This window comes from Hemitrygon akajei, chromosome 14 (genome assembly GCF_048418815.1).
Source record: "Hemitrygon akajei chromosome 14, sHemAka1.3, whole genome shotgun sequence".
Taxonomy (NCBI): domain Eukaryota; kingdom Metazoa; phylum Chordata; class Chondrichthyes; order Myliobatiformes; family Dasyatidae; genus Hemitrygon; species Hemitrygon akajei.
The window spans coordinates 8,039,722-8,056,072 of record NC_133137.1 but is presented as its reverse complement, the minus strand read 5'-3'; the positions used below and the strand labels follow the sequence as shown (position 1 = coordinate 8,056,072).

Genomic DNA, 16,351 nt, shown 5'->3' with positions numbered 1-16,351 from the left:
GTCAGCACATCCTTTCTAAGATAAGGGTTCCAAAACTGCTCACAATACTCCATGTGAGGCCTCACCAGTGCTTTATAAAGCCTCAACATTCTATCCTTGCTTTTATATTCCAGTCCTCTCGAAATGAATATTAACATCACAGTCGCCTTCCTCACCACTGACTCAACCTGCAAATTAACCTTTAGGGAACCCTGCACGAGGACTCCCAAGTCCCTTTGCACTTCAAATTCTTGAATTTTCTCTCCAGTTAGAAAATAGTCTACCCTTTTATTTCTTCTACCAAAGTGCATGACCATACACTCCCTGACCCTGTATTCCATCTGCCACTTCTTTGCCCATTTTCCTAATCAGTCTGAGTCTTCTGTAGCCTCTCTACTTCCTCAAAATTACCTGTCCTTCCACCTAGCTACGTATCATCTGCAAACGTAGTCACAAAGCCATCAACTCCATCATCCAAATCATTAACATACAATGTAAAAAGAAGCAGTCCCACCACGGACCCCTGTGGAACATCACCAGTGGCTAACCAGAAAAGGCTCCCTTTATTCCCATTCTTTGTTCAATGAAATAAACAGTAATGAATTATCTAAGAAGTGGAAGCAGGAATGGGCCCTCCTTGCGTGTTTTACTGTTCAATAAAATCATGACTGACCTTTAACTGTAGCAGCATTTTCCTGCACTCACTCCATATTCCCTGATCCTCTTAATATATAAACAGGGTATTCCCTTGAATATAATGAGAATCTGAGTCTGCTCAACCTCTTTTGATGGAGAATTCCAAATATCAACTTATTTCTCTGTGAAGAAATGTCTTTTCATTTCAGCCCTTAATGCTAGTTCAATCACTTTCATTCCAGTCCTGACCCTTGATTCAAAACAGCCGTCCCAAGGGAAATATCCCCCTGCATCTACTCAGTCAAACCCTGTAAAAATATTGAACTTTCGAATGCAGCCGTCTCTCAATCTTCTACACACAAGACATCATAAGCCCAGCCCACATGCTCTTCATACAATAAAACTGCCATCTCTAGAATCAGACTGATGGACCACTGCTGTATGCAGCTCCATCCTTCCAGATGTGAACAACATTGCAGACATCATCTCATCTGGCTCCCATATAACTGGGCCAAGATGTCTCCACTGAACTTCAGAGTGTCCATCAAGAGGGGCCCCATGCTCCCTTGGTATTCACAAGAAAATGCCACAAATATGAATCATACAGATTCACACTTCATTTTACTGATGACTTATGAAGTCATTCAAATATTCTTGAGGAGAAAACAAAGAGCTGAAAGAGCTCAGCAGGATGGTGGAGACCATCAGGACCTACACTGTGTTCATCAGTAACCTCAATTTACCAGCTTAATAGAGTCTTGATCACAACCCAGAACCAAAAACAAATACATCTCTGGAGGAACTCATCAGGTCAGGCAGCATCTGTGGAAGCCAATCACTGTACTTCTCAGATGCTGCCTGGCCTGTGAGTTCCTCCAGAAATATTTTAATTTGACCCAGATAACCACATCTGTAGTCACTAGTGTGTCCACTCAAATGTTCTTCCCCTTTAGAGTTTCCACGTATTCACCATGTTGTCAGCATCCTGTAATTAGACAACTTGAAGAGGAAGTTTTCTATCAAAAGCAAAACTGTTATCAGGATTATTATAAAAAAGGTTTTGCTGAATTCTACAAGTCTCCCTTGAAGTTTTGTCCCACAGTTGCCTTGCACATCCAAAGTACTTTCCCTTTGTCAGTTTTGTGTCAACTGGATAGTCCCTGTTGGGAAACCTTTCTCAAGCCCCCTTCACGAAACTCATCTCAAATACAGGCAATGGGTCCGGTAGATAAAACTTCCCCTTCACCATTACTCAGAGACACCATCTACCTACTCCAGCTCTCCCATTGTTGACTATGGATCAAGTGGGACTGATGGCAAATGAATTGGAAGAAAATATCTAGTATCGAGCAATAATCGAATAAAAAGGCAAGCGCAGAAATTAATCAGGTGACAGTAACATAGAAAACGAGAAGACCAGTCATTGTAACTAACATGCAACTTATGTTTTAGCCAAAGTCAAGAACGTAAATTTTGAAAAGACAATTTATTTTATTTACTCATTGAGAAACAGCATGGAATAGGCCCTTCTGGCCCTTTGAATCACATAACTCAGCAAACCCCAGTTTAACTCTAGCCTAATCACGGGACAATTTATGAGTAGTATTTAAGCTACTAACCAGTACATCTTTGGACTGTGGGAGGAAATCTGAGCACACAGAGAAAACCCACGCATTCCGTGGAAAGGACGTACAGACTCCCTACAGATGACATTGGAATTGAGCTCTTAACTCCAGCACCTGGGCTGTAATAGAGTCCCACTAACTGTGACACTACCATGGCACCCTACTATCATGGTCACAAATGAAACCACTGCATCGTTTCAGACCTCTATTTTAAGATGGTTACCACTTCCTCCACGACATTGACAGAAAAGCATGAATCTCTGATATAGATTGATCACTTAAAGATCAACAGAAGCAGGCTAAATTAATCTTGTTATCCTCAGACAGAATTTGCCCTGTGAGGTAGAGGAAGGGGTTTCCACAGATTTAAATGTCCAGCAGATTTATTAATGGAATTTAGTGCATGGATCTAGATACTTTCATCTGGTAATATTTATAAATAAATCTGTTCACTTGTAGATCCACATAATTTCAACACCATGTAGTTGGATGAAAAGGTAACAAAATTAATAGTAAAATACAGAACTCAATATAGACAAAGAAAGCTCAGTGTTCCACAAAGAACTTTGGAGCTAGTGATACATTTCTGAAATGCAGTTTTCAGTTCCAACACAGCAATTTTGTGCACAGCAATTTTCCATAAGCAATGTAATAATAACAAAATTATCTACTTTAGTTAATATTAAATAATTACAATTAAGCTGAGGAGAAATCTGCTGCTGTCTTTGTGCCCTGAGATTCTTTTTAAGTCCATCAGAGGGCTGATGGGACCTGGATTTAACGTTGCTTTCAAAAGACATTATCCTCCAAGAGGAAAGCACACAGTCAACCCGACTGAACTTTGTACTGAGCTGGGAGCTGGAGATTGGGGATGGAGGAACCAGTCAGTAAGCGGGCTCAGCAGGAGTTCAGACACAACTCAGTTATTGAAAAATCTGACCTTTATTTCCACTTATATAAACAAGTGTCACTTCCTGCACTGAAAATAAAAACCAGAATAAAGAAAAGTCCTGCAGTGACAACACTGTGAAAAAGGAAATGGGATTTGAAGTGTACGCTTTTGTCTTTTTCACAGAACTAAGTTTCATCAAGAAATACTTGGGGATTTTCTTTATATGTATTTTTTTTTGTTCCTCTTTACAATTTTATAAAGTCAAGACAAACAATCACATGCCCAGCAGTCAATACGGTTCAGTGGGAAAACTGTGTACAACTTAGGCTGACAATTTTGGAAGACTGTTCTAACTGGCTCACCAAGGCACTCATTATTAATTCTTCTCACATTTTCTCAGCACCCAATGAAAAAAAATCTCATCTCTGATGAGTAGGCAACCTCCTGTTTTTAAATGTCCCTTAGTTAGACTGCAAGACCATAAAACATAGGAGCAGAATTAGGCCATTAAGCCCATCGAGTCTGCTAGCCATTTCATCATGGCTGATCCTGGATCCCACTCAACCCCATACCCGATACCCCAACCAATCTGCAAACTATCAACTTCCACTTTGAATATACATACCCACAGACTTGGCCTCCACCGCTATCTGTGGCAGGACATTCCACAGATTCACCCCTCTTTGACTAAAAATATTCCTCCTTACATCTGCTCTAAAGGGTCACCCCTCAATTTTGAAGCTGTACCCTCTAGTTCTGGATACCCCCACCAAAGGAAACAAATTCTCCACATCCACCATATCTAGTCCTTTCAACATTCGGTAGTTTCAATGAGATCCCCACACATTCTTCTAAATTCCAGTGAGTACGGGCCCAAAGCTGCCAAACGCTCCTCATATGTTAACCCCTTCATTCCTGGAATCATCCTTGTGAACCTCCTCAAGGATGATTGTTTGCAATTAGCTTAAAAATTTGGTGAGCTTTTCCAACTGCTTGCTGCAGTATCTTATTATTCTGTAAAGAATCCTACATATGGACACAGAAGTCCCTCAGCATCTCAGAGCTATGCAACCACTCACCATGCAGAAAACACCAGAAAACAAAGATTTTGCACCCTTATGATACATCCATATGGGTATATCTTATGGATTTTGGGTGCTGATCATGAAAATCATCATAAAATTTCCCTATCATGCACCATTTTAAAAAATCTATGTGTTACTTCAATTCATAATTCAGGTCAATTAAAATTGATAATTGATAATTGACTGATGGGACTGAAGGCTGACAAATCCCCAGGTCCAGATGGTCTGCACCCTAGGGTACTAAATGAGGTGGCCCTGGAAATTGCGGATGCATTGGTAATCATTTTCCAATGTTCCTTAGATTCAGGATCAGTTCCTGAGGATGGGAGAATGGCTAATGTTATCCCACTTTTTAAAGAAAGGAGGAAGGGAGAAAACAGAGAACTATCGACCTGTCAGCCTGACATCAGTGGTGGGAAAGATGCTAGAGTCCATTATTAAGGATGAAATAGTGGCATATCTAGATAGCAGTGATAGGATTGGGCCGAGCCAGCATGGATTTACCAAGGGTAAATCATGCTTGACTAATCTGTTGGGAGTTTTTCGAAGATGTAACCAGGAAGTTAGACGGGGGAGATCCAGTGGATGTAGTGTACCTCAATTTTCAGAAGGCATTTGATAAGGTCCCACATAGAAGATTGGTGGGTAAAATCAAAGCTCAGGGCATCGGGGGGGTGGCATTGACATGGATAGAAAACTGGTTGGCAGATAGAAAGCAAAGGGTAGCGGTGAATGGGTGTTTCTCGGAATGGCAGGTGGTGACCAGTGGGGTGCCACAGGGCTCGGTATTGGGACCACAGCTGTTTACCATTTACGTTAACGATTTGGATGAAGGCATAGAAAATATCATCAGCAAATTTGCTGATGATACTAAGCTGGGTGGCAGTGTGACATGTGATGAGGATGTTAGGAGAATTCAGGGTGACTTGGATAGGCTGGGTGAGTGGGCAGATACTTGGCAGATGGCATTTAATGTGAATAAGTGTGAGGTTATCCACTTTGGGAGTAAGAACAGGAAGGCAGATTATTATCTGAACGGTGTAGAGTTGGGTAAGGGAGAAATACAAAGAGATCTCGGAGTCTTTGTTCATCAGTCACTGAAGGTGAATGAGCAAGTGCAGCAGGCAGTGAAGAAGGCTAATGGAATGTTGGCCTTTATTACAAAGGGAATTGAGTACAAGAGCAAGGAAATCCTCTTGCATTTGTACAGAGCCCTGGTGAGACCACACCTGGAGTATTGTGTATAGTTTTGGTCTCCAGGGTTAAGGAAGGACATCCTGGCTGTAGAAGAAGTACAGCGTAGATTCACGAGGTTAATTCCTGGGATGTCTGGACTGTCTTACGCAGAGAGGTTAGAGAGACTGGGCTTGTACACGCTGGAATTAAGGAGATTGAGAGGGGATCTGATTGAAACATATAAGATTAAGGGATTGGACAAGATAGAGGCAGGAAATATGTTCCGATGCTGGGAGAGTCCAGTACCAGAGGGCATGGTTTGAGAATAAGGGGTAGGTCATTTAGGACAGAGTTAAGGAAAAACTTCTTCTCCCAGAGAGTAGAAGGTAGGTAGTGGAGGCCAATTCTCTGGATGCTTTCAAGAAGGAGCTAGATAGGTATCTTATGGATAGGGAAATCAAGGGATATGGGGACAAGGCAGGAACCGGGTATTGATAGTAATTGATCAGCCATGATCTCAAAATGGCGGTGCAGGCTCAAAGGGCCGAATGGTCTATTTCTGCACCTATTGTCTATAAAATGTTGCCCACAATGCAAGCGGAGAAATGTTCTGTTTTATCCAGGAATGCAGGGTGGATGTTGCAAGGCAGGCCAGGTTTTAGAAAAGCAGAACATGGAGTCTAGAAGAGACAGGTGAGATGCTATGATGCACAAACCAGGAATGAAAAATGCTGACACTGAAATGGATTTTAAACCCTTTATGTCAAGTGAGCCTCATCTGATCTGAAGCCGAGTTAAATGACCTGGTCAGAGACTTCAGTTTGTCAAAAGCAAAAGCAGGATTACTGGGTTCAAGACTGCAAAGATGGAATCTGCTGTCACCAGAATAACGGATGCAAAGATTAAGGAAGGCATTTTTGTTAGTCCACAAAGCAAACAGGTTATCAATGACAGGCAATTCAAAGAACTTCTAGTGGGACCAGAGGAAAATCACAGGGAAGGCATCAAGGATGCTGTTGAAATTTTTCTTGGCAACTACAGAGCACCTATGTGCAGCTGGTTGACAACATGCTTCAAGCACACAAAACCACAAAGTGTAATATGTCACTAAAGAGTCATTTTCTCCATTCCCATTTAGACCTCTTCCTTACACATCCTGCCACCGTCAGTGACGGGCAAGGTGAAGTGTCACCAGGACATTGTGGTCACGGAGAAACACTATCAGGGCAACTGAAATCCATCAATGCTGGCTGATTATTGTTGGACACTTGAACAAGAAGCCTCAGACACTTGAGTACAAATGAAAATTATCAGCATTTTAACACTCAGCTGAACTTTTGCAAAGCATCAGCAGCATTATGCTATTAAATGCATTATATTCAAGAAAGTTAATTTGTTTCTCCAAATTCCTGTGATACAAATAGTCTGAAATTATATTTGTGTTCTGCTTCAAACAGTCTATTATAAATAAAATTCTGAGGAAGCAACTTCTGAAAAAAATTGTCGCCCAGTGTAATGTGCCTTCCCCCCCCCCCCCCCTCTGAAAATGGACAAGTTCATATTTTCTCAAGCTTTTGCCCTTTTGGTTAACCTTTCTGAAGTCTACTTTTCTGCTCATCTGTCTCCGCACCATCGGCTCATATAACAACCATACCTACAGTGTCTTAATCCAAGTCTTATAATCTTGAAGTTGATATCCTACAACCACTCCGTGTTACATCATACCAATCAGCTTGAAACTCATCTACACCATTTCCAATTAGCCAATAAATTACTTCAAAATCCCAAACATTTCAAATTTTCCTTTAAGCATCTTGGAGCCTTCTGGAGACATCGACTGGGTTCCCCTGCTTGGAAATGGCAAGTAACTTTGATGGCAGGGAAGTGCTGTTATCAGCCCATACCTGAACATCATCTAGATCTTGCTGCTCACTAACATGGGCTGCTTTTTTCTTTGCAGAGGAGCTGCACGTGGAACTTAGCAACGTGCAACTTAGCAACGTGCAATCATCAGTGAAAAACTTCTGAACTTGTTACGGATGAAGCAGCTGTGTCTGCCCGGGCTCAGAAACTGCTCCAAGGCTGGGAAATGAAGTTAGACCTCCAACAAGCAGAACCATCCTCCATTCAAAATAGAAACAATCAGACCATTTTCACCTTGATACCCATGAACTTCAGTTTTTCCTAAAGCTTGGGACGTCACACTGTTGCATTGATGCCAAGGGCAGTTGCACCCACCTCATTTCTGGAATTTAGCTCTTTGGTCCAGATTTGGACTAAGGCTGTAATAAAGTGAAGAGCCAACAAAAGATCCTGCCAAACTTGGCACTGAGGATGGCATTGGTTAGGTGGCACTTCAACCACTGATGTTCCTTTCCATCACTTTGTTTCAGAGTACACCAATAGGGCAGTAATTACGCAAATTCTACTTTCTGCAAACAGGATACACCAGCAGCTTTCCGGATTGTAGCATGGGTGCCAGTGTCAATCAAGCACTGAGCACATCTACAAGAAGGTACCTTCACAAGAAAGCAGCATCTCTTATTAAGGTTCTTCCCCCCCCCCCTCCCCCCCAAGCCACCATCTGTCCATGCCCCTTTTGCTCATGCCATGGGCTGGACGTACAGGAGTCTTTGGTCAGATACCAAGATCAGAAACAGTTATTTTCAACCCTCAGCTCGAGTTCATAGGTTGTGGAATCATGTTGAAGGGCTCTACAACTCAAGCAGTCAGTAATATTTTTTTTACATTTGCAGTTTGTCCTATTGGTGGACAGACCCAGTTCATCACATATATTAGTGTTATACACGTTCACTCCTTGAACATACTTACAAAGTGCAGCAACAAGAAAACAGCATCGAGGCTATGCTCTTGTCTTACTACCATTTGGCAGGAGGTAGAGGCACCTTGGGTCTTATACCACCAGGTTCAAGATGATACTACAACCATCAGGCTGCTGAACCAGTACAGACAACTTCAAGTGATTTTACAACATAGTAGAACAGCATCAAGACACTAATGTCCCAAGCCCTACCACTAACCACTTGCATCCATATCCTCTCATGCCTCCTCTTTTCCAAACGTCTGTCCTGACCCACTGTGGATATGTTGGGCTTATTCACTTGCTTCAGGGATTGATTCCTGTACCACAGATAGCTGCCAATATCCAAATCTACTACGCCCTGCAAAGTGCATACAACTTAAACAGCTTTGCACATTAAAGAGAACAAAGAACATTCATTGCACATTTTTTAATTGCACAGTTTAAATATTAAAATTGAGAAAGCATCTTTTAATTACATCCAGGCAATGGCAAAAAATAAAATCATACTTATGCATTTATACAGGATATATCTAGGAGTATGCATCTATATAATGTAAATACTATATTTTGAAGTGAGCAAAAAGCAAATGAACCATTTGCACTGTAGTGCTGATATTTCTAATAGATAAATTTTGGATACAAAAAGCAAAGATTACTAAACATCTACACCTGTTATGAACAGGTATACAAGCATAGCAAATGTATATATGTTCTTGTATCAATGAATTTCCAATGAGACTCATTTTAGATCATGTTCACAATGTTACACTGGAATCTGATTTGGTCAAAAGACAAATCTATATGGAGAATTGATTTTGATATACAAAATCAATGCTTGTATAAATGCTGTAGAAAAAGCAGACTGCTTGTTTTATCCTAGACACAAGCAACTGCCTTGATCGCGGACCAAATACAGTTTCACAAGCCACCATTACACTGCAATTAATTGGGGGAAGAGTTCACTGGTGAAAGTGTCCTCCCAGCTGTTGCCCAGAGATAGTGGAGAGGACATGTCAGTTAGAGGGGACACAGACCCTTCATAGTCAGAATCACGATAATCTAAGAGACACATGGGCTTTTCTTGATATTGCCTGGATGCAAGGTTGTTTGCATGTTGCAGTTCTGAAATGAACTCATCTTCCAAGGGTTCCTGTTTGAGTTCCATTTGTAAAGGGGCTTCTGCAATCACTTCACTGGTGCCATTAAAAGACGTTTGCTCAATTTTGATGGCAGCTTCACTGCTCTGGACAATGCTGGCCTCAGCCAGTGGCTTGTGGTAGAAGTGGTCAAAGTGAATCATTTCATTAATGGCTTCCAGCTTTGTTGATGGGGACCCCAGAGGTACAGGGGTGGAGGCCGGTAATGAGCCAGTGTTTTCACTGTAGGCACACTCTCCCAACTCGAAGGGCCTGGACTCTTCTTCGGTGAATCGAAGCAAGGTTTCTGGATCAAAGTAGTCCAGAATACCCAGGAAGAGATCAGACTGGAAAGAAATAAATTCAGTTAGATTTCTAATAAAAAAAGATTTTTAACTGAACATTGAAGCTATCCAAATGATATACAACTGCACCTAGGAATACAAGGAAATATGGAAACACTCACTGCTGTGTTTCTATGTATAGTGCACATTTAACACCCCCAAAGCAAAAGCATATCAACCTAGTTGGTTCTTTGTTCAAATAGTGGGACAAGGTTTATCTACATCTCCAGAATTAATTTGCTCAAATTCATAACCAATAATTTGAGATGTGCAGTACTGCATGTCCCTACAGGTTTAAGTTATACAAATAAAGGACAACATTAAAAGACTTATCTAGTACAAGAAATACTGGCTGGTCTGATTCTCCTGAGAGAGAGTTTCCTTTAGATAGCAATTTAAGTCATTGACTTGAAATCTTATTAATTTTGACTGAAAATGTGGAAAATTTTGACAACATGGAAAACTATTTAGACAAATAGGAAAGCTGTCAGTAGAACCAGGTTAACATTCAGTGCAAGCTGAATGCAATTGAGAACCCAATTACAATTTCATCCAGTTGGATTTTTGCCAGTGTTTAAGCAGGATTTATGCATGGGCTTTTGCAAGGGAGGGTAGCAGGGTAACTGCATGAACAGATATAGTATGTACTGATTGCATGTATTTGGCCAGAAGTGCATAAATTGTTTCCAACACCAGCTATCAAACTCAGTATAGCTGAGATCTCAATGAAATTCTCCTTAACTGCAGATGTCAGGTGTGCATTTGGGGCATTCCCATCTTCACATTTATTAGCAGATGCTACCTTCTCTACTTAATATCCCTTTTCAACAGCACCTGCTTCTCCAGACATTGAAAGCCATCCTGGACAACACCTTCTAACCAGGTGTTCTGTTGCTGCTCACCTCCACCACTAACTTTATCTGGCATATTTTACCCCCTCTAAAAAAAAAACCATTGTAACATGAACAAAGTTCCCAGAGACACCGAAGCTAGTGGATACAGAAGTGTTTATTCAACACAAACAGACTGTGGAGGAGACCTGTTCAGCCCAGTATTACATACATTTTATATGCTAAAAGACCAATTCTAGTTACAAAGTATCTACATTGCTTGCTTTGAATTACATACCAATTTTCACACCACCTTTATACCTACACTCCAGGCACCCAAAATGAACGTTAATCAACTTTGTGTGATTTTCAATTAACTGGTATCCACAGCTCCAGGAAAACTATTAAATTGAATCTACAATCAGGTCTAAAGATGGTTATATGGTAAAATATCAACTTCAACAACCCAATGCCAGAATACACCCCAACAGTCAGCAAAATACCAGCATGTTCTTGTACTTTATTGGTCTTCTCCAGTAGCTGTAACACTGGTTTACCTTGTACCATCTCAATGCAATGTGCAATGGCCTGATCTGGCTTTTCACAGCTTAGTACATGGCATACACCAGCTCTAAAAATTTATGATCATGAAAGGATAATGGTATCACACAAGCTCCATTTAGCCTGCATCAAGAAGCTTCTAAGACAGAGGTCCCCAACATCTTTTTAAAAAAAACCACAGACCAACAGCATTCAGCAACAGGTCCATGAGAACCCCTGTTCCAAGAGTGGCTTCCATGAAGATTTTTGTTGGACAGCAGTGAAAAAGTTTAGACAAAGGTAGCTTATGGATGTCTTGGGGCAGTATTATAATTAATGTGCCCATGGTTTTTTTTTGGCATTGAGACTGGAGGTCAATTTAATTTCATGCCAGACATTGACCCTGAACCCAACCTAGTCCCTCCGAGGCACTTACCTCAGAGTCTGAAGAGTCAATGCTGTCAGTATCCACGTGGAAGGAGTCAACATGGCGGACAACTGGGCCTGCACCTGCTGCAGAGGCACACGTAGTCTGAGTGCTGCGGACTCAGCTGACCCGGTCGCCATGCTGATTTCATCCACCCTGGCCTGTAGAAGTACCTGCACAGGAAAGGAAAAAGCCTTAGTCATGCCACTAAACATTAAAAGTTACCCATTTGCACAGCATTTTTAATAGAACATAACAGTTCAGTACAGACCTCCAGCCCATGTTCCGCTCACCTTTCAACCTACTCCAACACTAATCTAACCTTGATGGACATAGCCTCCATTTTACTATCACCCATGTGCCATCTTAGTTTCTTAAGTGTTCTTAATGCTGCATATTAACCATTTCTGCACTGGAAAAAGGTTACTGGCTGTCCACTACCTACATCTTCGACACAAATGAACTAAAAAAAATCCTGAACTATACAGCTCAATTAAAACATTTAGCACTAAGATGCACAAAAACTACTAAAAGCTTGGCTAAAAATCCTGTTTCTCATCAAAAAGGAGACTGGAGTAGTTGGCAAGTTTAAGAATTTGTTCCAAATGGCTACCAAAATGCAGTACAAGATTTGGCACTTGCTCATTCAAGCTAGCCTGAATACAAGATTTGGCAGGATATTTACACTCTAGTCTCAGATGAATGTCACTTCTGACAATTCAGTGGCGCTAGATTCTGGATTTCAATGCTTCATTCTCATAGTAGTCCCCCTGTACTCAACTTTCATGTCCTCGCTCAACTTGCTTCCCTTGCAACCTTCATTTCAAAGCTTTTTCTCCTCAATTCTTAATTCAGTGGGAATCAGTTGGACTATTCATGATCCTTAAGTGCAGAGATGTCAGGGGCAAGTTGTTGTTGCTGTTGTATTAAAAAAAAGTGCTGAGAGCGTGTGATGGGCTACCAGCAACGATGGAGGAGGTGCATACAATAGGGTCTTTTAAGAGACTCCTGGATAGGTACATGGGAGCTTAGAAAAATAGAGGGCTATGGGTAACACCTAGGTAATTTCTATGGCAAGGGCATGTTCTACACAGCTTTATGGGCTGAAGGGCCCATATTGTGCTGTAGGTTTCTCTTTTTTTAAAATCCTATCTACTCAATTAAAATATCACAACAGGGCCATACAAGATCAATGAGAACAAGGCAATTGAACAGAATACAGTGCAACACCACCCAGCAACCGGGACTCAATTCTGCCACTCTAGGGAGTTTGTAATTCTCCCTGTGACCTCATGGTTTCCTCCAAGTTCTCTGGCTTCCTATCATTTCTCAAAGATTGAGGTTAGTGGTTAATTGGTCACATGGGTGTAACCAGGTTCACCTGACTGGAAGGGCCAGTTACCATGCTGTATCTCTAGACAAGAGACTTCAGAACTATTGGAACAAATTGAAAACCCAACTCTTGGGGAAATTGATCTACTATTTAAATGTAATCAGGCCTCATTACATCCGGAGCATAGAGGGGAATGTGGTGCAAATGGGCAGTTCTGGATATCAGGGGAGCTCAGAATCAAAGGCCATCTGTTAAACTGGAGTAAACAGATGAACATTTTATTTGGAGATTAAGTGGATGGTGAAGAGTAGTTGAGAATCAGGAATCTATAGTCGAGGGATATGGTAATGTGTATGAAATCTTGATTCATATTTGATATCTACAGTTCTAAACTATAGTGTCAGATACATTATTCCAAGCAACTTACAAGTTTTGACCACATCAATGGCTCTGTACAGCTGGTTTGATGGGTGTTGGGCAGTAAGCAGCACTTCAACAGAAATAACCTAAAAATATTTGTCAAAAGGGGCTTAAAAATTGATTGTTCTGGTATTTTATGTAAATAACTCATTCTGGAAGTTGGCAAGAAGCCTCGCCACAGGTATGAAAAAGCACTGGCAAGTACAGATATGCAAATCACTTTCCTGGATGTCCATTTAGCAGTCATTAGATTTCAGACAGCTACCTTCCAGCAGCTCTCTAGAACACAGGCTAAAAATTAATACACTACTCTCCTGGGACTAAACACAGCTGTACCAAATGAGTGGGCAATACATCAGCCAACCTTCCCGTTGAGAAGGGACACAAGCTCTCAATACCTTCTCCTTTTCTGTATCGAGAACTTCCATTCCCAGTCTCTGCCTGAGTTCTTGATTCTCTGTTAGTAGACTGTGCGTCTTCTCATGCAGAAGTCTGTTCTCAATTAGCAGTTTTTGATTCTAGAGGCAAATAAATTAATTTTAAAACCCACAGCTAATATAAACTTCATTAAAATTGCACATGAAATCTCCAGAATCCTTGGTGAGAACTCCTTGAAATATGGTTTAGGTGTCCAGTTGGGAGATTTCTCTCACCCCCTCCCGCCACCAAGCTCCTTCCTGGAGCGACACGCAAAGTTTTCCCCATTGTATTTAGACCAACTTCGATTAACTTTAGCGGAGGCCGACCATCGACCCATGCCGGCTGTAGCGTGCAGCTGGATGGCGGCCAAAAGCGCCCAGAGGCAACAAGCGGCCTGAACCGTAGCGGGAGCGACGCCAGCCGCTTACCTCGGATTCCATCTCCAACACCTGCTCCTCCAGTTCGGACATGCGAGCTTTCTTCCTGTCCCGGGCCGTCTGCGCCGCCACTCGGTTTTTCAGCTTCCTTTTACAAGGACAAACCCATCGTTAGCTCACTGCTGCACCCGAGATGGTACGCAGAATACTCGCTAGAAATCTTTTAAGTACGTTTTAAGAACGAATTTGTGATCCTATTTCTGCAGTGATGGGACAATGGAGACAGACATGGCGAGCGAGGGACTGGGAGGGCGTTGCGCAAGCCCCGGCTGAGTTGCCACGCAGGCATTAAAGAGACAGACATTACAGGGATAAACCAGAGCCTAGTTCAGCGCCAAGCTGGCGATTCCCCCCATATTGCAACTTATTCCACTCATATGTAGGTGGAACTCCATTGTAAGTTGCCCCCTGACAGCCGGCTCCGTGCCCGGACAGCGGGCAAAAGGGGGAGGCACGCTCTGCCCGACTTCTTACCTCCGTAGCGCTTTCTCCTCCGGGCTCAGGTGGGTCAGCCGCTGCCTCTTGCGCTGAGGGTGGCCGGCGGCAGCCGACGGCAGGGAATGACCGTGCGGCGAGCCGCCCTGGGCGGGGTACACCACCGACACATGCCGGCTGACCTCCAGCCCCTTTTGCTTCCCTCCCGGGATCAGCAGGACCTTGGCCGAGCCCGCCGGCGTCACCGCCACCATCGCCGAACTGTGCAGGGATCGGGAACCGTGAGCGGAAAACCGTGCGCTCCCGGAGTCGGGAATAACAACCGGCGACCCGATTAGTCGCCAAGACAGTCTGTTCGAACCCTGCGATCCTGGGTCAATTTCAATGCAACGTGTTTAAATACCATTGGCGGAACAGCCGGCGCAACGCCAACTCGCTGCCGTCTGATTGGTCCCAGCACAGATGTAATGATGAAAGCGAAGGCTCAGATGGCGTCAGACCTTGTTTGTTGAAGTGCTACCAATCTACACAAGCAAATGTGTGTGTGGGGGGCGCTTTTAAATGTACATATAATCACCGTGTAGAATCATATTTAATGATGCATACACACATACATTTATAACTACTAATAATATATAATCCCAACTTTACTGTAAGGATGATACATTTTTCATTAGACTAGATCAATAACAATAAATTCAGTATTTTATATATTTTCTGCATAATGGTTTTATACGAAAATATCATTTTATATATCTATATATTTTGTGTAAAGTTCTGAAAGTTTCCAGAGTGATATTTAAATAGATTAAACAGTCGGCACAAATTGTCTGCCAAAGCTAGTGTTCAATGTTCTGTGCCCTGCCGGTGGTCAGAATGATTCAATCGCCTGTAAGATAAGTATTTCCACTCCATTGCCAACTTTGGACAGAGCACTATTCAGTATTTCCTCAGTAGCCCGGGATGTTACATCATCCACTTTATTTCCATCGGCGGCATTTTAATATTAATTTCAAGCCTGGTAAGATCAGCCAAACGGTATTTGTATTCTAAATTAAAAAGGCTGGGGTATATAGCTGCATACTATTTGCGCTGGCGCTTCACTAACTTTATCAAAAACGGCTGCGCATTTTCTGAGATGTCAGTGGTTGAAAACACAACTACACTAGTTGAACTGTTCCCTTAGAACCGAGAAGCCGTGCGTAACTTGAAACTACCATATGGTTACGTCCAGTTCCACCTCACCACACAAAAACTGACCGAGGGTATTCCGTATGGAATCGCTCCTTTTGCGTTGACTGACTCCAAATGTGCCAAATAAAGTCAAAGACAAGTTTATTGCCTTAAGCACAAGCACATGTGTGAACAGGTGCGACGAGAAACTTACAGCGACACCAGGGACACATGGCATCGTATAAGTAGCATTCACAAGAAAAACAAATTAAACGTAAATTATGCACAAAGTTTACAACAAAGAGCAGAATTGGAAGATAAAGTTTAATTTTAGTACAAAATAGTCAAAGTGTTTTTAAACTCTGGTGATTAAGGCTGTGCTGGTTGGTTCAAGAACAGAATAGTTGAAGCTGTAGATAGTACTGATGTTTGGGGGAGGGGGAAATAGTCCATCATGTATTGGGCTGACTCCACAACTCAGCAGTTTCTTCTGTTTCAGTGCATTTGAAATACCCTCATCAGCCAGTCAGGGGACTTATGATGGTACATTTGTAGGTTTGTTAGAGGGCTGAGTGACATGCCAAACCTCCTGAACTTCCTAAAGAAGTAAAGGGGCTGGTACCCCTTCCTTGCAATTGG

At 42.2% G+C, this 16,351-nt stretch overlaps 1 protein-coding gene across 1 annotated transcript; it reads right to left on the bottom strand.

Moving 5' to 3' along the window:
• Positions 1 to 9,373: 9,373 nt before the first annotated feature.
• On the bottom strand, positions 9,374 to 14,930 carry xbp1 (X-box binding protein 1). Its single transcript, XM_073065445.1, has 5 exons — positions 14,579 to 14,930; positions 14,096 to 14,192; positions 13,646 to 13,765; positions 11,504 to 11,667; positions 9,374 to 9,700 (listed from the first exon to the last, which is right to left on the bottom strand). Exons 1-5 carry the CDS (start codon positions 14,791 to 14,793, stop codon positions 9,514 to 9,516), a joined length of 783 nt encoding a protein of 260 aa, XP_072921546.1. The 5' UTR covers positions 14,794 to 14,930; the 3' UTR covers positions 9,374 to 9,513.
• Between the last annotated feature and the right edge of the window lie 1,421 nt (positions 14,931 to 16,351).